The 22,587-nt window shown below is 43.3% G+C and overlaps 2 protein-coding genes across 3 annotated transcripts in view; both read right to left on the bottom strand.

Annotated features, from left to right (window-relative positions):
- The window catches only part of LOC149072923 (short transient receptor potential channel 5-like), a 28,332-nt gene extending 18,443 nt beyond the window's left edge, over positions 1–9,889 (bottom strand). Inside the window, exons 1-2 of the mRNA XM_089246366.1 lie at positions 9,414–9,889; positions 3,421–3,519 (exon numbers count right to left, since the gene is read on the bottom strand). Of these exons, the coding sequence (XP_089102492.1) occupies positions 3,421–3,519; positions 9,414–9,473 (159 nt within the window). The 5' untranslated portion in view covers positions 9,474–9,889. The remainder of the gene's footprint in view (positions 1–3,420; positions 3,520–9,413) is intronic.
- Positions 9,890–11,800: 1,911 nt separating this feature from the next.
- Positions 11,801–21,443, bottom strand: LOC149072922 (uncharacterized). 2 transcript variants are annotated; one of them, XM_089246918.1, is made up of 2 exons: positions 21,279–21,443; positions 11,801–13,446 (listed from the first exon to the last, which is right to left on the bottom strand). In XM_089246918.1, exon 2 carries the CDS (start codon positions 13,425–13,427, stop codon positions 12,894–12,896), a length of 534 nt encoding a protein of 177 aa, XP_089103044.1. In that variant the 5' UTR covers positions 13,428–13,446; positions 21,279–21,443; the 3' UTR covers positions 11,801–12,893. The 2 variants fall into 2 exon arrangements, with proteins under 2 accessions (XP_089103044.1, XP_089103045.1); XM_089246919.1 differs by having other exon boundaries at positions 11,819–13,441.
- Positions 21,444–22,587: the final 1,144 nt, after the last annotated feature.

Raw genomic sequence — 22,587 nt, 5'->3', positions numbered from 1 at the left:
ATCTTACATATTTTTGAGCCAGGTAAAAGACAACCTGGGGTTCCGTCAAAAACCAATGTCCTCATTCAAGGATATGGGGGCGGGGAGTCCAGTCCATGGGATCGTGTCCATGTTTGTGTATGGTACCCACTAAAACTCGGCAAAATTTCATTCGGCCATATGATGCATCATTCATCGCTAGAACCCGGAATATATGCATTTAAAGTGGGACGAAATATGCAAATATGCTCTTAAAAATGCTAAAATATGCACTCGAAAATGCTAAAATATGCACTCGAAAAATTCCAAAATATAGCACTAAAACATCCTGAAAATTTAAAAATTCCAAAATATGCACCAAAAACGAGAAAATATGCATTTAAAAATATCACCATGCAAAAAATAAAAACAGGTAAGTTTTTGAAATGCATATATTTTATTTCTTAGTGCATATTAATTTACAAAAACAAAATATCCCCACACATGCATATATATCCTTACATATGTGCATGTACAACTTCTACATCATTTTTATTCATGCATTTCAATTCCTAGTTAGTCGTGGCCGTGTGCTCAGTAACAAGATAATTTTGACGCTATCTCTAGAAATAGCGTTACAACGAAACAGTTAATATTTGGGGGGGAAATCTCTATTAACTCATTAAATACCACCTGCGGAAAACAAACTGATACGAAAATTTTATGAGCAATATTAATTTGGAAAATTATGAAAAAAAGTGATTGAGCTTCAATAAACCTTCAAAAATATGCACTTATATGTAGAAAATGTCCTCTCCACTTGTTAGTACAAATGTCGGAGCCCTTCAACATACAGGGTGATTAAGAAAAGATGGGAATACAAACAATTGTCATCAAAGAATGCATGGTCTAACACATAGGCGCAGATTGACTTGGAAGTCTGGGGGGGGGGGCACGATGATGTCAGCTCATATATACATATATACATTAGATCAGTCGACTCCACCTGTGACGCTGGGGGGGGGGGGGCAATGCCCCCACGCCCCCCCCCCGTATCTCCGCCCATGGTCTAACATGAAACGCAAACGCGCTAGCGCGTTTCGAAACGGCCGCTCTGCAAACGTTAAAATGACATTCCGGTTGAAATTTATCGGGAGCAAATGTAACCTGGGGAAAAAGAAACCGTATGCAAATCTGCGTCACAGTGACTAAATGGCGCGAACGCCAGCCCTGTGAAGTTATTCCAGCGTGCAACCGTTCTAACAGTTGTAACGTACGGGATAATGGAGCACTTTAGTAATACTGAAAAAGTATACATGCATTTCATTTGAGCTGCAAACGGAAGTACCACAGAGTCAGCACAAATGTACGGCAAGCGTTTTCCCCACAGGCGGTTCCCAATCTGAAAACATTTGCGCGCTTGCATCGGCAGCTGTGCGAAACGAGATCCTTTCTTGCTTCCCGGTCTGATACAGGTCGTACAAAGACTGCCAGAACAGTAGGTGTGGAAGACGAGATTTTTGAGATGGTGGCAGATCAGCCAACTACAAGCGCACGAGCTGTGGGCCGTAGCCTTGGTGTGCCACAATCCACGACATGGCGGGTGCTGAATGGTGAGAGGTTGCACCCGTACCATTTTCAATGAGTCCAAGCATTGGATGATGTCAGGGCCCTGACACCAGTCAAACCGGGCCGTGAAAATAGTTAACCGATTCATTTTTACCCATTTATGTCCCATTAGGCGTGCGTATGACCGGACCTTCTATTCACATAAAAGAAATCAACCGGGCCGCGGGCTTCCGAAAGGTTGAGAACCACTGCTCTGAAGTACCATCACTAGATAATTGGTTAAGACCTTTTTCTTTTGAGTTAATAAAGACTAAATCACATTTTTATTTTGACTGTTTTCAAACATATACAGAATCAATCTTAGATTTCACGAGATTTCATTTGTCCGTAAAAGAGGGACGAGACCGTTAATTTGGGATTTGAAATGCATACTTTTATTGCGCACGGGAAAGTTATCATTTGGCCGTAAAACAGGGGTGTCCGTTGAGAGTAATTAATAGTTGATTAAGTGATTTTCGGCTTATAAATTCTGTACTTCCAGAAACAATGAACTTTGAAAAAAAAGTATCCATATTCGGTGGCTTTCCTCTCAAATTTAGTAGAAAATTCAGTATGTATATAAATTATATAAGAATAATTTTTGAAAGTGACTCAATCAGTGATTAATACAATTGGTTGCACTTATTTGAAGCAAGTCTGACACATTCAAGGTTTGACGAACGGATGTGTGGGTGATCCTGATGCGTCATTGATGAAATACAGTAAACGACACCGTTGGGACAAAAAAAAAAATTGTCCGTAAAAGAGGGGTGACCGACCGATAATCAGGGGTTTGGAATGAATACTTTTATTACACAGGGGGAAATTATTATTTGGCTGTAAAAGAGGGGTGACCGCATCTGAGGGGTGCCCGTTAAGAGGGGTCTTATTGTGAAAGGTATTTTCTTTCGATATTTCAGTTTTTTCACCGAAATGTTACATTTTCTAATTTTTGGTTGACATGCGGGGGGGGGGGGGGCAGGCACGGGCTTCCCTGAGCACCCCACTGCATATAACCCACGCTAATATTTTTTAACTTACAAAAGGCTCAAATAAGTTTCAGTGTACACAAATTTCAAGACTTGTTTCAGCAAATGCGGTACCTATAGATTTGTCTGAATATGACCTATCTTTGAACAACAGTAATTTTTACCTACATTATACATTTTTCGACACACACACCAGTGTAATATGTAACCCGCTCTAATATATTCAGACAAAGTGCTGAAGTAAGTTCTCATAACGGTAAAACACCGCTGGTCTGGTACACAAACATGAAAACGAAAGCATATAAATAGAGCATCATTGGATTTATCTAGATAAGACTTATCCGTAGACACCACACACATCAATTCTCATCTGTGTCGTATATTTCTTGACGTATACAAGTGTTAACATCTGGGCCGCAACTAAGGGAAGGGGGGGGGGTGGAGCAGGCGCGTCTGGTGCTCTGGGCGCCGAACCAGAGGGAACGCACAAATTTCATCCTTTAATCTTTCCATCATTATAAGGGCGCGCCAAAATGAGTGTTTGCTCCTGCTAACCAAGCATCTAGTTGGGGCCCTGTTTAACATCACTAATTTTCGTGAAATTATTCGACTTCGATACAGAAAATCCTAAAATTACAGTAAAACCCCTCTTAATGTACAACCCCTCAGATGCGGTCACCCCTCTTTTACGGCCAAATAATAATTTCCCCTTATACAGTAAAAGTATAAATTTCAAGCCCCTGATGTATGGTCAACAGTCTTTTACGGACGAATTTTTTGTACAGCCGGTGTCCGCAAAAAAAGAAGTTTTACTGCCTATAAGTCACGTGACTTATAATCAGTGATTATGATTGATGACACTTACCTGAAGCAATTCCCTGACACCTTCATTGTCCGACACACGTACAAGCCAAAGAAATTCCCTCTCATCATCAGTCAAATCATCTTCGATATAACTAGCACGCTGTTTGACAAGACCAATTGGACAACGATTATCATTAACAGGCTCAATCAACGTCATAAATAAAAGCACATTTAAAACACAACAATCACATAATCACAACAATCCATAAATAGTCTCCGTCCGTGAAAAAAGAAAACGACTATTTCACAGAATATCGCGGTTTTCCGAATGACTTAACATTCCGAAAACACGCATTTCCCTTGGAATAACAAAAGTGGAAGTGAGGTGTACAACAGACAACAGGACCGGACGGACGTCGGAAAGTGAAAGCCGATTGGTTGGTTGACCTTGCAACAACAGACACTGCCAAAATGTAGAGTTTTGGCGGCTGTTGCTAAAGATCATTGACCAGCAGTTGGCTTTCTCGTGTGTGTTGTGTTTCGTAACGCGTGTTCTTTCCTCGATTTTTTGTTTGGCGGTCACGTTCAAAAAAAGCTCAAAATGTCTCCACCCAGTTGTAACATGTGAGGAAGTCTTCCCCCACGTGGAACGACCGTCTGTGATGGATCGATACAGTGTACGCCAGAAGGGCAAGCTCCCAAATTATGAGCACTTAACAATGAAGTAGTGTTTAATTCTCGTTTTTCGGCTAAAAAAAAAAAAAAAAATGATGAATTTCAGTATTTTTTGGTAACTGGAGTGGAATTTTAAGTTCCGGGATTGTGACTTCGGCTGTGTTGAATTAGGTGGCTTTTCGGATGGGGTCAAAGGCCTATATCAGTGATGGTAACCTCGTCAAGCAAAATTTCCCTCGAAAATTTCTCTTGACTAAATTTTTCCCACACATTCCGAAAATTGTGTCCTGCCATCTATCGGTGGAAATATGCCTATTTTACACTAGAAAAGCATTGTTTTGCATTCATATATTTTTTCGATAAAAATTCTTTTGTTCGATGAACTCTCAAAATTTCCAACAAACGCCACGAAATTTCCCATGGGGACCGATTTTTACCAATTTTTCCCACAAATATGGGAAATTTCCCACGAGTTACCGTCACTGCCCTATATGAACCACTTGACTGTCACACACGGGCATCGTAATCTTTGCCGCTAGAGGGAGCTAACGAAAAGTAAACGTTCAACTAAATCTGCACAAACGCTATATCTTCATCAGGGCCGTCTTAAGGGCATCATGCCCCCCCCCCCCACGGGTCAAGTGGTTTTTCTGAGTCCTTACATTGCAAATTCTAGAAAATTTCAACCGGATCTCATTTTTGTGAGGCCCCCCTCTTCTTCTGAGGTGCCCGGGTTAAGATGGCACTGATCTTCACGCAACAGCAATGTAATGATATGTAGATACATAATCTCTTGTAATCTAATAATATAGACACAAAAAAACTAGATTATTTATATTCCACGCAAACAAACTCGAGATTTTGAAGAAAATTAATTAAAAAGTTAATAAGTGAATCAAAACTTTAAGGTTTTTAAATTAAAAAATTAAGTACGATTTTCTTTAATTGTCTGTAATTTCTGGTCATAGATATGTGAATAGAATAGAAAAATTAAAAACCTGACATTTTCTGTGCATAAAAAGATTAAAAACCCATCAGGCAAGTGGTTAAGACATGCCTTGGATTGATGAAATTATCTCTAATTTTTGATCAAAATTCGGAAATTTTTGAGCATTTCCGTAAATGCAATAAACATAAGTTTGCCTCAAATATACAAAATTGGCTCTTAAATTTTTGGGACCCTGGGACCCTCCGTAAATGATTCCAATTTAATTACTATTTTGTGTGCGCTTCGGAAAATGGCATTGAACGAATTAATGTTTCGACATACGACACCATACTCGGGGTTTATAATTTACCCAGAAGAGCTAGAAGGTAACAAAAATCCAGCGCGGAACTTGATCCACAAGAGCGACAGAGGATGCGATCATTCAAGGCAAATAAGGATGTCGCCATCCTTGGCGACGTTTTAGCTATTTGGCGATTTTCCACGTAAGAGAGGATCAAAAAAGTCAATTAAAATTTGAAATGAAATCTATATTTTATGCAATAATGTACGGCAACAGCGGAGAAGGGCTAATACAAAAAATATATACACATTTGAAAGGAGTGGCATTAGCCCTGGGCCCCCCTCCCCCCCCCGAGATCAGGTATACCTTGCCATATACCCGCGGGTCTCTTCATCTAACGATCTGTGAAGGTTTACTTTACCTGAGGAATTTCTAGTTCCAGTTATTTACGCGCGGGTCTCTTGTCCTGATAGTCATGTACTTGAGGGTCCCTTGCCCTAATCATGTACCCATGCTTACCTGCCTTAATAATCACGTATGCGCGGGTCCCTTGTCCTGACAGCTATGTACTCGCGGGTCCTAATAATCATGTACCCATGCTTACCTGCCCTAAGTCCTTTTCCCGCGGTTCCCTTGCACTGATAGTCATGCACCCTTGCGTCCCTTGCCCTGATACTCATGTACCCGCTCGTCCCTTGCCCTTGATACTCATGTACCCGCTCGTCCCTTGCCCTTGATACTCATGTACCCGCTCGTCCCTTGCCCTGATACTCATGTACCCGCTCGTCCCTTGCCCTTGATACTCATGTACCCGCTCGTCCCTTGCCCCTGATACTCATGTACCCGCTCGTCCCTTGCCCCCGATACTCTTGTCCTTGAGGGTCCATTGGCTCCCAATAGTAGTGTACCATTCACTCATGGCACAGAGATCTAGTCCAAGCGATTTGTCAGGAGGGAGTGTCTCTGAAGGGGAAAATGACTTACATCCCGTATTTTACGGGACAGGACTATCTCATTTCCCATACCATTATTTCCTCTAAGCTTTTGGGTTGGGGAGATCTCCCCATGCCCCCCCCCCCCAATATCCTACATCGTATGTTCGCTGTACCGCGATGTGCTGCTTTTGCTCGACACAACTACTGGAAATCAAATAGGGGAGGGCCCTTAAAACATTTTGGTTCATAGGTTCATCAAAAACCCTGTCCCAGGTTTTGGTGGGGGATATTTGTATAAAGGGTAGTCTTCACCCTTGACCCTGCTCTATTAGAGGTATTTATGTTTGAATTTTGGTTTCGTTGACATACCCAAGTATCTAATTCATCACAGATGACTCACTTGCAGTCTCATAGGGGCCGCAGGGGCTCACACGGTGCTGTTAAGATCATAGTCTTAACAGCACCGTGAGCCCATGGGTAGGCTTACAGGGCTCTATTATCTAACATACGGGCATGATTATCGATGCTATCATTTTTTTGTAATCTTTGTAATTAGTCAGCTGAAATTCTTAGTCTGGGGACCCAGTTGAAAATTGAGGCCACATTCAAAAGTGGGGCCCCCAAGGGTGGGTGAACGGGGCTCCTGTCTTGGGGACCAGGACGTATCCTGTCTTTTTCTTTCATATACACGTGTTTTTTCATACTGTAAACTGACTATGAAGGGACCCGTGAAAAATCTGGCCGGGGCCCACGAAAGATCCCAGCCTTGGGACCCTGCAGCAGGATGCGAGCCCCATGGGCTTGTATCCGTTAATAAAGACATCATCTACAAATCGATATAATTTCAAGCTACGAATTCGTTAAGCAGTGAAACTCTAAACACGCGTTTCAGGTTTAAAGCCCGGTGTGATTATAAGCCCTGCTCATTGGCCCTAAGCTCGATGATTTGGATGATTGACTACGTGTCAAGCGGTTTGCGGCTTTGTCATGATTCATTCACTTTCATTTTTTTTTCCCTGTCATTTAAATACAATGAAATCGAAAGTGGCCGTCGGGCTCGATTGTAAACGGAAGGCCTTGGTGACGGGTAGGCGTAACAGACCTTGTAATCATGGATTCATGGATGACGCATAAATACGGCTTCTGTTACGCGTCGCAAAATTTGTAACAATTAAAAAATTAAGGCCCTTACCTAGCCGTAACCGCAATCTTACGGAAGCAAGTTTATCGCTTTACTGCGATTTAATATATCAGCCTGACTCTACTTACATAAGAAAATCACTGAAATATCATTATCCTGGGGGCCCCCACTGTAAGCTTGAGGGGGAGGCCCCGGACAGTTCCAGTACTGGCCCGCCCCGAGGGCAGTCTTAATTTAATCATCTAAAATCAGTGGTAGGCTCAATATTGATGCATCGTCTTCAGTAGTGTCTTAAGGGGGCCCAACGGTGCCCAGGCTCATCATGGTTCCATCATTGTTGAGGGGCCTCCGGTTGATTGATCAAACATTAGTTGTACTTTGTTATTGATAATAGGTGTTTGAAATGAGCTAACTTGTACTATTAATCTCGTGAGAAGGCCTCGGAGTATAACTTCGTCCAGGGGCCCTAGATGACAGCCCTAGGCAGTCATGAAGTTAAAAACCCTGGGTCGTAAGGGCTTCGTTATTGTTTGATGAGTCAAACTTGGCAAAAATCCTGCCATAATTTACATACCAACAACCTCAGATCATCCCACGATGGCCAAGATCGATATGAAGGGTCCCAATGAATGTTTGATCAAGCTATTGTTTGTAATTAAATGTTGACAGTAAATATGTGACTTGATATATATACATATTGTACTACAAATTTTTTGTGAGAGCCCTCATAGATATTTGTTTTTTGGGGGCCCTGGACCATAAAACTTGATCAAAACACGATTACGGATTTTTATTTAAACTGTTAAAACTGCTTAACATGAATAATACACAATATGCAATTTGAAAATGTTTTACGCACATACAAACAAGGACCCCCCCCCCAAGCCCAGGGCGGTATTAACACATGGACCCACCCACACATGGTCAGGACCTTACACATAGGGGGCCACATGATAATACTACAAGTTTCTTATGTAGAAATTTGTAGACTGTACCTCAAGCCAAGTAGGGGCCCAAAACATCACTTAGCCGCCAGTGAGGCCCTCCACGATGTTATTGCGAGTATGTCAACTGTCTTGGTCGTTAAAATGTATGGGCTCCCCCCCCCCCCCCGAAATGCCCCATACATGGGCTCCATACATGAGCACCCCATGCTGATCGAAATGCAAGAAAAATATCTAACAAAACATACAAGATTCTAAGTAATTGTGACATATCTCAGGTCTAGTAGGGGCCCGAAAGCATGTTTTCCCTTGAAACCCCGTTTTGACGCATGGGGGCCTCACCCAGGGTCTCAAGAACACAGGAAGTCCATGATAATAAACTCTAGTACTACGATTTTGTAGAATAATTATATGAAAATTCTGTCCAGGTAGGCTGGTGCTTTCGTCAGGTGTAGTGGGCCCGGAACATAACTCTGCCCGAGAGCAGAAGCTGCTGGTGGAACTCCATCCCTGGATGGGCCTCCAAGACCTCCAGCAGGCCCTACACATTACTGGTGACCAAAATGTGAGGGTAAATATTTAATAAAACATAATAGATTCTAAATTAATGAGACTGATATTTCAAGTCTAGTAGGGCCCCAGAGTATGTTCGTTTTTGAACCCCCCCCCCTTCTTAACATGGGGCCCACCCGGGATCTCGAATGAAACCCATCTCTGATATGCTACGATTTTTTAGAATAATCGTATAAAAAATACTGTCTAGGTAAGTTAAAACTTCAAGCTAGGTACGGTGCTCTGGAACATATTTTTACATGGGAGCCCATGATGACACTCTGACCTTTGACGGACCCCAATGATGACTCTCCGACCTTTGACGGACCCCCATGATGACACTCCGACCTTTGACGGACCCCCATGATCCCAGCGGGGTCTATGCATACATTTTCCAATAAATACAGCCAAATAATTGCAAAAAAAGCGATCCAGAGACATAAGACTCACTTTCGGGGGGGCCCCCTCACAACAGTCAGCAGAGGGCCCCAAAATTTTCTTCACACCGGGCAGCAAATTGCCTAAGCCCACTATTAGTACCATCCATGTAAAAAAAATAAAAATTAGGATGTACATACCTTAGAGCGGTTGATGATATTGGCGTGGTTCCTCGATCGCAGAAGCAGAGCGTTGTGCATGTTTTAGGGGGTTCCCAAAAATCGGCAGGGGTCCAAAATTGATGGTGGAACCTCTTATGAAATACACCAAAAAATTCCGGAAATTTTCTTGACCGCACGCGGGCCATATCCGCTTTAGAAACGAGCTTTTCCAAATAGGCTTGGCGGCATTTTATTTTTGTTCTCAAAGGATGTAGTGGTTTTCGGGTGGTTATGTAGAGAGCGCACACACGCCTTATATCGTTACGTCACAGACTCAAATTGCCCTAAAGATAACCACGTATTGTTTCTTCCGTCATATATATATATATACATTGTTTTGAGGGCCCCACATCAAAAGAGGTTTCAGAGTGGTTTGGCGTTAGATAAAGACTTCTTTGTTGTCATCACTAACACCAGAACGCCGCTTTCGAGATAGGAATTAAATTTTATGCTTTAATGGGGGGGGGGGGTGCGTGGGCAATACTCCGTTCTACAATCGGGGCCGCAGGATTCTTAGCAAGCCTCACGTTAACGAGAAGAAATGAAAAGAAAATTAAGTCAAAATTCTGATGCATCGCATAAGATTTTTATAATGTGGTATATTTGAGGTCTGTCAGGGGCCCCCATGATGATCTAGAGCAGTGTTTTCCAAAGTGGGCAATATCGCTCCCGGTGGGCGATGAAGTGGTCCGAGGGGGCGATAGATCCAACGAGGATAACGTACGATCCTATGGGTTCACTTGAGTCGGGGGGCGATGAGAAAAAAAAATTCTGAAGAAGGGGGCGATGGAACAAAAAGTTTTTTGGGAACTATGATCTAGAGCAGTGTTTCTCAACTGCCGGTCCGCGGCCCGGTACTGAGCCCTGATATCATTCATACCGAGCCGCGAATGATTAGCCCTTTTCATTTTTCCTCATTCATTTTCCGTTGGTCGCGTGTTTGACCGGGCCTTCAACTCACAAAAATGAGTGAAACCGGGCCGCGGGTTTGAATAGGTTGAGAACCACTGATCTAGAGGCTGAAAGGGCTCTTATCTTTGATCGGTGTTTACTTTTTTTATGGGTTCACCAGTAAAGCCGATGAAAAAAGGTTTATGTTCGGTTTGGCGTGCGGTAATGTTCGAAAAAAAAATGAAGTGCGCAGAATGAAGCAAGCTGTTTACGCGTGTGTGTGTGCGCGATCGAACTTTGTCTTATGTGTATGCGTGTTCTTAGATTAATCTGCATTGCGCAGTGATGCGCGTCACAAGCAGATGAAGCCGGGTCCAGACTCTACGCGATGCCGCGCCACGCAAAAACTGGTTTTCGACTTCAAAATAACTTTAGCCCCCCATCTCAAGACCGGTTTTTGAGCTTGGTGCGGAACGGGCTTTAAAATTTTCCCCTCCAAAGAAGGAAAAAGCATTCGGGTTGGAGCAAGTTATTTGTGGTCGAGTCATTTGTTTAACCACTTTACGATTAAGGACATAATATTGCGTCCAAACGCCAGTGGCATAAATTCAAACAAGTTCTCACTGCTATCTTTCCTCTCTCCTCATCATAACGAAGCTTTCTTGCAACCCTATATTTTTTTTTACTCTTGGTTTTTTGTATACCCTGAGAGTGATTTTTTCCCACACATGTGTGATGTATCTTTCTAATAAGAGTGAGAGAACAGGTAGGGCGAAGGTGAGAAAAAAAAGAAATCTCTACCTACATTCTTATCAACTTATCTATTGTACTGTCTCACTCTTTCATTTGTTTTTTTCCCCCTCTCTTTCTACTTTTTTTCCCTTCTCGTTTTTCTTTTTCTAACGTGCGGCTGGCTTAGGACAAGGTTACCATATTTATCGCCGATTTGTCAAATAGACAGCGTCCGAATTGCTTGCCAATCGCTTGTAAGCGAAGGGGTTAATTAGAAAGAGGGGATTTTCGCATGTTCCTTCTGAGATACGTGCATGAGCAGACGTGCACACAAAATCTTGAAATTTACCATTGGTGTATAAGACAAATTGCTTTACCGTGCACAGAAACAACAGGCCTGTGTCCGCAAAAGCAATCAGTGCGATATTGAGCAGATTCACGCTCAGACGAACACGATCTAACAGCTTTCAGTACGTCAAAAGAAATTGTTTCGTTCGGGCACTTTCAAATCACATACATTATCCTCTCGTGATGATAAGCATCACCGTTTACTGCAAAATGATTTATGGGTACGCGGTCCTAATCGAACAAAATACTCGACTGCAAACATCTTATACAAATACAACACCACAACAGGCAAAATGTCCAACGAGGTGGCTGAGAAAAAGTTGCCCGTAACAAATATGGATGTCATATACTTCAAAATTACAGCGACCCTAATAAAAAGGCAATTACAAAAACTAGAAACAGTATGTTTGTATTAGTATACTGTATATACATATAATCATCATCATAATAAACATCATCGCACCAGACAGCGATGCGCGTCAGAGGAAAAAAACGTCGTCCAAATATAACACACACGAATGAGCTAATTTGATGTACTGACTCCCAGTGGACCACACTTCAACGAGTACGGGGATACGCAAAGTTGCGCTATTCACCATCCTAATGGAGTACGCTGTGCGCGCGCACACACATACACACACACAGCTCCACCTCAAAAACTGATTTTTCCGTGGAACCTGCTGAATGTCGCTCTGTTTGCTGCCAGACAATGCTCCCTATCATCCTTGTTTTGCATGGGCGGACCTGCTTTTTCTGTGTGCGGCAAAGCAATTCGTCATAGACATCAATGGTGAATTTTGAGATTTTGCTTTCGGCAGACGCATATATATTTTCACCGTGCGCGGTCACGCACGCGTTCAGAGGGAATATTTGCTGTGCCAAAATCACCCTTCTTTTTAATAACCCCTCCAAACACGTTTTGGGGCACGCATCAATGTTGTACTGTAAACAAATCAAAAACGTGCAGAACAGAGCAAGATATTTTTGGTCACACAGGCATTCTATTTCATGTAAGTACTTCACCTCTGTACGCATCAGAGGTAGAGAAAGCGCACGAAGGAACCAAATTCTTTTCAAGCTGGAGCAATTTCTTATGGCAGCTGGCAGATCGAATTCATCCAACTGCGAATTTGCACAATATCGAGCAGTTTACTACCAGAATCTTCCACTCCAGGCTTAGCTCCTCCTCCAAACAAGTTTCTGTTCGATTCAGCACGAGCGAATTAGAGACAATTAACGCAGAAATTAGGGTAAATCAGGAGAGACGGAAACAAGGAAAATTTAAAATTCATTATAAAATTCATTTAAATTTCATTAAAAAACAAATTTAACTAACAGCAAACTACGATTCATTAAGTCAATGTAAAATTTGATTCAGGCTCTTTTTACAGACGACAGTTTCTGGAATGTGAACCAGCATCTCCTAGAGAACCTTCTCTTCACTAGGAGGTGCTGAATGAGCAGACGATTCATTCTGTGTCCTCGTCATCAACATTTACGACCTCTTTTGGTGACTTCAATCGGTACCGTCATTTGGTTCTTCAAAACGTTTATCAACGACGAGCACCAACCAAAATCAGGATAAGGCAAGAAGAAGAACAAACAACTGAACAAATACGACAACGGGAACCAAGACGGCATCAGACCAGTCGAGAACGACCTCACTTTGGCGACGGTACCCGATGCGGGTTGGGAACCAAAAATCAAGTCAATCACGAAGACGTATCGTTTCTTCGAGAAGACCAAAATTTCAATCTGACTTCTATCTGCACCTTCGTTGACGCGATTGACAGTGAAGACGTTGCCACGAAGGTTCCTCGTCTTCAGTTTGGACACCGCCTGGAGGACATCTTGGGCGCAGACGACGGGATTCGAGGACACAGTCCAAGATTCTTCGTACACGTGCAGGCTACGTATACCCGGTATCCAAATTCCGGGACGTATTTGTGCTTGTAGAGTACCTTGGAAAGTACAGAGACACGATGCTTCTGGAATGGATGGCACGTCTTCCGAGCTAGCCATTTTCACGTCTCCGTCTGAACTGCCAAAGAAACAAAGCGTAAGTTTATCGATCGTAAGTCGGAATCGCAATGATTTTAGCATCAAATAGCAGAATGAAATTGTGGTATATGTTAGTATTAAGCTTTGTGGTAAGTAGGCTACGATACCCATCGAGCAATTTACTCCAAAGAAAAGCTGTTGCTTTTGTTCTGCGGACCGCATTCCCATTTCTGGAAACTATAGAAAATAACAATAGTACTCTGTCAGACCAGACACGACCCAGGCGCTGTCCCTTCCGGGATGTAAGCCTTTTACTCGTGTGGGTTGGGTCGTGCTGGGGGAAGGCGGGGTGCCGGGCTGGGGCGCTCGCCAGTGAATCACCAGAAAGCGCTCCCGCCTGGCATCCCCGACAACTATAGGACTCTAGCACTAAGCGGAGCTGAAATTGGTTTTTTTTTGTGGTTTTCCAGTTTCGACCTGGTCACCCATTCGAAAATGTGTCTCCAAAAGCACACACCCTTAGTACTCTGCGGTACAAAAACCGGTTTAAGGGTGGAAAATGGCTACGTAAAATCGATCATTAAAATCTCCCCCCCCCCCCGCTATTATAGCCACACTTCAAAACCGGTCAGCGGAATTCTGCGGGTGTGTGTGTGGATTCGGCTTTTCTCTCTTTTCTTTCAAACCGAGCACAACTCTCTGGCCCATCGCCATGGGCAATTTAATACGGATTTAGCTGCGCCGGAAGTGTGAGTTTTTGTGTACCTAGCAATCTCTGAGTGCGTATATAGTGTTGTGTGTGAATTTTTAGTACTGCTATCTATATTAAAAATTTTGGGTTTCATATTTGAATATTGTACCGTTGTAGGTCTGTTGCTCTCTGTGGCGAGAGATTTTAACGGGAAGATCGGCAAGCATTTGCACCCCGAAGAAACCACGGAAGAACCACAGAAAACCAATTTCGGGGTTCGAACCCGGGTCCTCGCGATGCGAGTCCGTCACTCTGACCACTCAATCACCTGTGGATTATAGTCAGATAAACCTTCGACACGATAATTACATAAACACGAAAAATTCAATCCTCTGCCACTTCCCACATGGAAGACAGATGGCAGCACTTTTCAATCACCACTGTGTGTTCATCATGGACTAGTATCGCAAGAATTCAGGTTTTGAAACCCCACTGGTAGCACAGTGGTTGTCGGCTGAAGCTGGTTTTTCAACAGCGAGATGCGAATGTCAAACAAAACAGACCCTACAGAGGTACAAATATTAGATCATAACCGTTCACTTACAATTCAAGATATAGATGGGAGCACTAACTTCACAGTAGAACTTTGCATGGGGGCGTTCAAGTATTATGTCAGATTTTTAGCTATATTTGACCCCCCCCCCCCTTCCCTTCTCAGCAAATTTTCGTCAAATCTGCCCATACCTTCAAACGTATATTAGGACCAGAGACGTACGTGGGGATGGGGTATAAGGGTGCTCATGCCACCCCCCCCCCCCCCCGACGATCAAAAATGTATTTCTTTGCTTTCAGAAGAAAATACCTTTATATGTGTTATTATAATCAATTTCTGTTAATTTCAATGAAGGCTAATAACTCAAAATTTCTTTTTAAACGATTCATTGCGACCCACCCTCTAAGCTATATATGATGAACTCATGACCCTTGGACCAAATGTGTCCCTCGGGGTTGTCTGATGTGGACAGCCAAGTCAAACCTAATTTTGTAAAAATGAACTAAGCGGCACATTTACAGATAGCTTAAGTGACCCGCGACACATTTCCAGAATATTTGAGCGGTCCGTGGCACGTTTAGAGATCCCTTTAGTGACATGTGGCACAGTTTTAGAGCACTTAAGCGGCCCCCAGTACAGTTCTACATCGCTCAAGTTACCCGCGGCACATTCCCAAATTACTCAAGTGATCCGCGGCGTACTTCCGGATCACTTGAGCGGCCCGGACACATTTCCGGATCACTTGAAGGATCCGCGAAACATTTATTAGAGATCTCTAAAGTGGCTCTGTAGAGGACTGTAGAGAATGTCAGTACACTTGAATGTGGGCACTTGAATGTCAGTTCAAGTGCCCACAAACTAGGGAAAGGTTTTTCTCGTTTTTGGCACACCGAGTAAGGTGCCATTAAGAATATTTCATAAAGGGTGGTTGATGACGTAAGCATCATTCACACCTCCCCCCCCCTTGTCATCAAAGTCAGCAAATTCACCCGTATTTGAATGACCCCCCCCCCCCACCCCGTACACCCGTAGACTTGTGTGTTAGGTATACATATACTTCCTGTACACTTACCCCTGAAAAAGGGTGAAACGGTGGTAAATTCCCCGATGGCGATAGAACGGAGATGTGCCAACACCAGCTATAGAAGAAGGTCTCTCTCCGCACGAAGCTTGTGACGTCACTGAAGGAGGCCATCTTACTTATAGTCATTGGATATACTACAGAAAAGGGTAAAGATATCTATCCAATGGCTATAGGTGAGATGGCCTTCAGTGAAGGCCACCTCTTCGGCCTCATTAACCGTCCGGCGTAGAGGTACGATTCAAATTTAAAAATTGAAAAGGCGTTCAAAAATGACCTTGTATCAGTTTTAAGAGCGTCATAAAATAAAAAAATCTAAATTTTTATATTGTCTCCTTGTCCACTAACTTCCAATTAGAAAGTTATTGCCCTGTCTTTTTTCTGAGTTCAACAAAAAAAAATTCATGTTTTTAATTGCAACATTGACTGAGATGTTTTAATTCAAAAATCTGAGAAAAGTTGAGAAAGAACAGCAAAAATTAACGGAGAACGCTCCTTTCCCGACTTTTCTCCGATATTTGAATTCGAATATCTCAGCGAATATTGAATTTAAAAACATAGGACTCAGAATAGACAGAGTAATAAGTTTCTAGTTGGAAGTTAGAGTACGGGGGATCTGTATAAACATTTAAATTTTTCATTTTGTGGCACACTGTATTTTCACTCTCAAAACTGGTACAGGGTAATTCTTGAACATATTTTGAGCATTTCTTTAACTGAAACCATACGTCTAGGACGAACGGTTGATGAGAAAATGACCGCACAGGACACCTTGTATACGTATAAGAGCGAAAGAGAACAGGCAGGGTGAGGGTGAAAAGAGAGAAATCTACTTCTCGCAATCGCTTATCTACTTGTCTATTATATATACTGTTTTCCTTTCGTTTTTTTTTTATTCCTTTTCTTCTACTTTCTTTTCCTCCTCCTTCTTGTCCTTTTTCTAACGTGCGGTTAGTATAGGACAAGGTTGTCATATTTATCGCCAATTCGTCAAATAGAGATCATCCGAATTTCTTGCCAATAGCTTGTAAGCTAAGGGGTTAAATGACCCGCAGCATATTCTCAGATCACTTAAGTGATCCGCGGCACATTCAAATATCATTAAGTCCCGTGTGGCACATTCAAATATCATTAAGTCCCGTGTGGCACATTCTCATTTCAATTAAATGGTCCGCGGCACATCCCTAGAGAACTCAAGTGCAGTGTCGTCTAAACACGTATGGGACCACCCGAGCACGGGCCTAGGTGCCCTGCAGAGAGGCCTCGTAAGAATGAGATCTGGTTCGAAATTTCGAGAGTAGTATGTTGATTGGTAGGTAAAAGGGGGGGGGGGTCAGAAAAATTCCTTTGCACGGGGACCCATGGTCTTAAGACAGCTCTGCTCAAGCAGCCCGCGGCACATTCAGGGATCGCTTAAGTGGCCCGCGACATGTTTTCACACCAATGAAGTAGCTGGCGCTCTCCAAAAGGTTGAGCACTCTCAGTTTACGAGGTGCATGTACAGTGTATACAAGTAGAAGTACTATGCAGGATCGAACCCTGGCTCATGGAATGCGGACTCGTCACGCACGGGTAATTGATCTCTAAGCTAAATTAACCGCAGGAAAATGATCGCCTAAAGCCAGGTTTTCCTCGGAGTAGAACGTTTGCGCCGTGTGCAGCGTGAAAAAGCTGATTGGTTAAAACCTGAAATTCCGGTTTTTTTCACCAATCAGCGTTTTCACGCTGCGCGCGCTGTATAAACCTGCTCCTAGGAAAACCTGGCTTAAAGTAAATAACGATGAATGATCGCTACGCCGCAAAAAAACGACTGCTAATTCAAGGAAGTCGTGGGTGAATGATCCCTAACCGAAAGAACTGCATGTAAATGATCGCTAGGCCAAAAGATAGGCAGGTAAATTATCAATCGCTAAGGTAAGGAAACGCTGGTAAATGATCACTAGGATGAAGCAGCCGTAGGTAATTCACAACTGAGCAAAGCGTGGCGCAGGAAAATGATGATTAAAACAAGGCAGTCGCAGGTGAATGATCGCTATGACAAGGAGCTACAGATAAATGACCAGTACTCCCCGCTAACGAGAGCGAATGATCTCCAAATTAAGAAGGTGACCACAAGTAAATTATCATTAGTCCAAGTCATCCGCAGGGAAATGATCGTTTGCAAAGATAAGGGAGCCGCTGGTATACGATTACCATTCCAAGGCGGCCGCATGTCAATGAACACCAGCATGCGGGGGAACCATGGGTAACAGAACACCGGGCAAAGGGAGAGCAGCAGTAAATGATCGCCGACGTAAATGAGTAGTGGTAAATGATCGCAAGTTTTTTGCTGGAAACTTTCACTTTTTGGGAGGGAGCCGCGTGTGAATGATAACTGATAAGGGAAGGTCCCCAAGGTGTCATCCTGAAAAAATTTAAGTGCAGTATATTCATCTCACCTTGAAACACACATAAAAACATTAAAATTAGCGACGGAATGCAATTATTAATGCCACTAAAAATTATTAAAAAAATGATAACGGTTGGCTACTCATCGCCTCTTGTGCTTCTTGGCGATATCTACATAAAACTTCTTTTCACTTTCTTTCCATCTCAGATTCTCCGTTCTATATATATATATATATATATTAGGGATATATATAGGATATATACTGGATACTAGATCCAGTATATATATATTACTGGATCTTTAAATTCATTCTTGGCCTCAACTGGAGTTCAAAACATTAATATTAATATTTTTGGGAGTGACCCGTAATAATTCCGCCGGATTTTTTTATATTTTTGTGCATATTTAAATGAGTGCTAATTTTTTCAAAACTTTTTGGAACACCTTAAACACCTTCTTAGGACCCTTTCTTTGTGGGCCAAGAGAACTACAGGTAAATGATCTTTAGACTAAACGAGTCACTGGTAAATGACCACTTAACCCAGAGAGCAGGTAAATGATCCCCAGGCTAAGGTAGCCACTTTTGCATGACCACTCTTCCAAGGGAGCCACAAGTAAATGATCACTAAGTGAAAGGGGGCCGCAAGTAAATGATCGCTAGTACAAGAGAACTACGAATGCCAAAATCCTAGGACCTCTAGTCGCTATGGAGAGATGGATCCGCGTTACGAAGTTGGGAAACCATCAACAACCGATCACCACCAAGTTGAAACATTGAATGGTCGTAACTTTCGTAACGTGATGCCATCGCGATAACCACGCGCAGGGCCGTTGCTAACCATTCCTGTGCCCTGTTCAAGAATTTGAATTTAGGCCCCTTCTGGCCCATTTAGACCCATTCTGGGCCCCCCTTCCTAGTGGGTCATGTGCGGATGCACCTTCCTAGTTACGGCCCTGCCCACACGATCCCACACTTCTCAATTGCGCCCCGCATCCTGATTTTTAAAAAATATCCGGCTGAAAAAGACCTAATGGTAACAGTTGATTCCGAACGGGTGTATTTCGACGTGATTCTCTCTGGGTTCGATAACCCATAAGCGCCCAGAGAGTGGCGAGACCACCATATGTTGTCCATACTAGCGCTTGAAAACGACCGGACTTTGCAGTAACGAATCTGGGCCGGTAAAATACGGGGCATTAGGTCAACGATCTTTACTCCCATCCATGCACCCTTACCCCGATACATCGCTCTGGAACTTGAATGTTTCTATATTGACAATAATATAACGAGCCGGCGAAAAATACCTCACGTGGAGGGCTCGTCTTAATAGCAACATGGGCCTAGTGCCGCCTTAACGCACGGGCCCCGGCCTCAAGAGAAGAGGGGCCTCACAAAAATGAGATTTGGTTGAAATTTTCTAGAATTTACCTGGTAGGGCCTCGGAAAAACCACTTGGCCCGGGGGCACATGATGCTCTTAAGACGGCAATGCATGGGCCTCGGGAAAAGTAGTATTCTGAAGCCCTTACTTTGCTGGAAGCCCCACCTACACTCTCCAAAAAACGGTTTATGGAAATTTTTCTCCGACATTTCGCCTCGGAAATTTCACCTGCCCTGACCGTGAGTGACGGAGTGGGAGCGTGAACAAGTAAGTGACTGTATGAGTGACCAAGTGAGTGGCTGAGCGACCAAGTGAGTACCATATCAGTGGCCGTGTCACTGATCAAGTTTATGAACGTATGTGTGACCAAATGCTTCACTGTATAAATGACCGTATGAAGAGTGAGTGGGGTCACTCATACATCATTAACTTGATCCCTTATATGGTATTTCATTTTGTCAGCCATACGGTCACTCATAAAATCAATCGCACACTGACTCGGTCACTTATAGCAGAGCCGCAACTAGGAGAGGAGCAGGTGGGTCTGGTGCCCCGGACGCTGAACCAGAAGGGGCACCAAATTCACCCTTGAACTGCTTCCTCTAGATGCAAGGGGCGCCAAAATTCCGTCTTGCCCCGGGTGACAAAGTATCCAGTTGCGGCCCTGACTTCCATTCACTTACCCAATCACTTGGTCTTGGTCACTCACACAGTCAATCACCCAGTCACTTGGTCATCCCGCAAGGGACAGAGCGGGGGCCATGTTTGGTGTTATAGTCACTTGGTCCCTCACACCGTCAATCACCCAGTCACTCACACAACCAATCAGTCACTTGGTCACTCACACAATCAATCAGTCACTTGGTCACTCACACAGTCAATCACCCAGTCACTTGGTCACTCACACAATCAATCAGTCACTTGGTCACTCACTTACTCACACGGTCACTTATAGTCACTCGCCCACCCTGAAGGCGAAATGTACCGGGTACGAACGTGTCGGTGGCGGAATTTTCGGATCCCCGAAAAAACTACCAAATCTCATCACCACGAGCCCGCCCCCTCCTGTTAAGACAGCCCTGGGGCACTAAAATTATCATCTCACCGGGAACCCGCGTCTGTTAAGGGATTAGGGCCGCAACTGACGATCGCCTGGGGGTTTGGTGCACCGGGCGCTGGACCAGGAAGCACGCTAAATTTATACTTTTTCCGTTCAAAATTACGGGAACGGGGGCACCGAAATCAATACCAGCCCTGGGCGACAGAATGAATTTTCGTTTCCAGTTGCGGCCCTGCGTAGGGTCCTCCCATATTTTCTAGATCGATTTTGCAATTTAAATTAGTTTCTTTTTCTTAATTATTATTATTATTTATTACGTTATTTTTAAGTGAAATTATAGTTTATTTTCTTATTGAAATTAATTTTTTCCGAGGACACCCATATTAGGGCCCTGTGTTTCGGCCCAGGGCGACGCTGAAAGTTTGTTGATGCCGCAAAGAAGATTGATATTGTTTTGTTGACTTTTAGAGCACGTGCTTCGGGCGGTAATTATGGAAAGTATGGGAGTGGCGTCAGATGCTAGCCGAATTATTTTCTACAAATTTATTTATCACGATTCCAACAATTAGATAAATCTTCAATAATTAATTAAATTGTTTTTAATTCAATAAAATTTATTTTCAAAAATTTTCCACCGAAAACAAAAGCGCAAGCCACGTGATAAGTCAATACAAAAAAAAAACGATCACATATTATAGATCATAGCAACCAACTTACCAAAATGGATTCTACAAGTATCCTTCGTCTAATTTACGGATTTAAATCGATTAAGTCCATTTAAAATATAAACTTTGAGAGGGATCGACACATTTTCGAGCGATATTTGTGGTTGTTACGCCCCTGCTATAAAATACTATAATTAGATGATATGATGGAACGGTATCACGAATTGGATAAACAGTAATAACGGTTTTGGTGAAATTAGCGCGCCATCTACAGTAGATAAAGGTAAATAAACATTATGAAATTGATTTTCTCTCTTTCTAATCAGATGGATCGATCTTTCCGCCCTTTTTCTCCCATTCAACTTTCTTGACTCCTCATACTTCAAATTTGCTGCCCTGAGACATAGCCCGCTTATCCCCCCTCCCCCACCCACTCCCATCATTACACTCTCTAGGTCAGTGGTTCTCAACCTTTAGAAGCCCGCGGCCCAGGGCCGTCTTAAGAGCATCATAGGCCCCCCCGGGCCAAGTGGCTTTTTTGAGGCCTTACCTAGTAAATTCTAGAAAATTTCAACAGGATCTCATTTTTGTGAGGCCCGTCTTCTCTTGAGGCCCCCGGGCCATGTCCGGGTAGGCCCATGCGTTAAGACGGCACTGCGGCGGCCCTGTTGATTTTTTTTTTTGTGAGTGAAAGTCCGGTCACAGATGGCCACAACTAAGTTGAAGCGGTGCTGGACCAGCGGGGGGGGGGGCCGAATTCACCCTTCAACTCAGGGGTTCTTGACTTTTTTCAGCCGCGACTCAAAATCAGCAACACGATCAGCTTCGCGACCCACGGAAACTGCTCGTTTTTCAAAATTAGTGAAAACAGTGACGCAATAAGTGCATTTATAACAGGACAGTAAGTGGTCTTAAGAGCATCATAGGCCCCCCCGAGCCAAGTGGCTTTTCTGAGGCCTTACCTAGTAAATTCTAGAAAATTTCAACAGGATCTCATTTTTGTGAGGCCCCTCTTCTCTTGAGGCCCCCCGGACACGGCCCGGGGGGCCTCATATATACCACTGAGAAGTTGTTTCATCCCATCCAACTGCTTTCCATACAGCCCACAGGTAGAACCCCCACCCATCTTGACATATTAGACTTGCCCCCTATACAGAGGCAGCAAAAAAAGCAAGAGGATAAACCATTTTCTCATTAGAAGAAATTAGAGCTGGTATTGGCTTTGTTTACAACAGTGAACAATGGAAAAGAGGGTCTCCTCCTTAGAACCCCCCCCCCCCCATCAATTTACTGAAAAACCAGGTTCAGTGACCTTGACCAGTATTGGTTTTCAGTTATGTAAAATCTCACCCTTCAACTGA

Source organism: Pholcus phalangioides, unplaced genomic scaffold (assembly GCF_987345545.1).
Source record: "Pholcus phalangioides strain wild (caught in Gottingen) unplaced genomic scaffold, Ppha-v1.0 ptg000017l_1, whole genome shotgun sequence".
NCBI lineage: Eukaryota > Metazoa > Arthropoda > Arachnida > Araneae > Pholcidae > Pholcus > Pholcus phalangioides.
Note: the sequence above shows the minus strand (reverse complement) of the source record. Positions and strands in the feature narration are given on the sequence as shown.

Bases quoted from the DNA above. Each gene is read 5' to 3' on its own strand.
- LOC149072922 (XM_089246918.1), bottom strand. From the start codon at position 13,427: ATGGCTAGCTCGGAAGACGTGCCATCCATTCCAGAAGCATCGTGTCTC.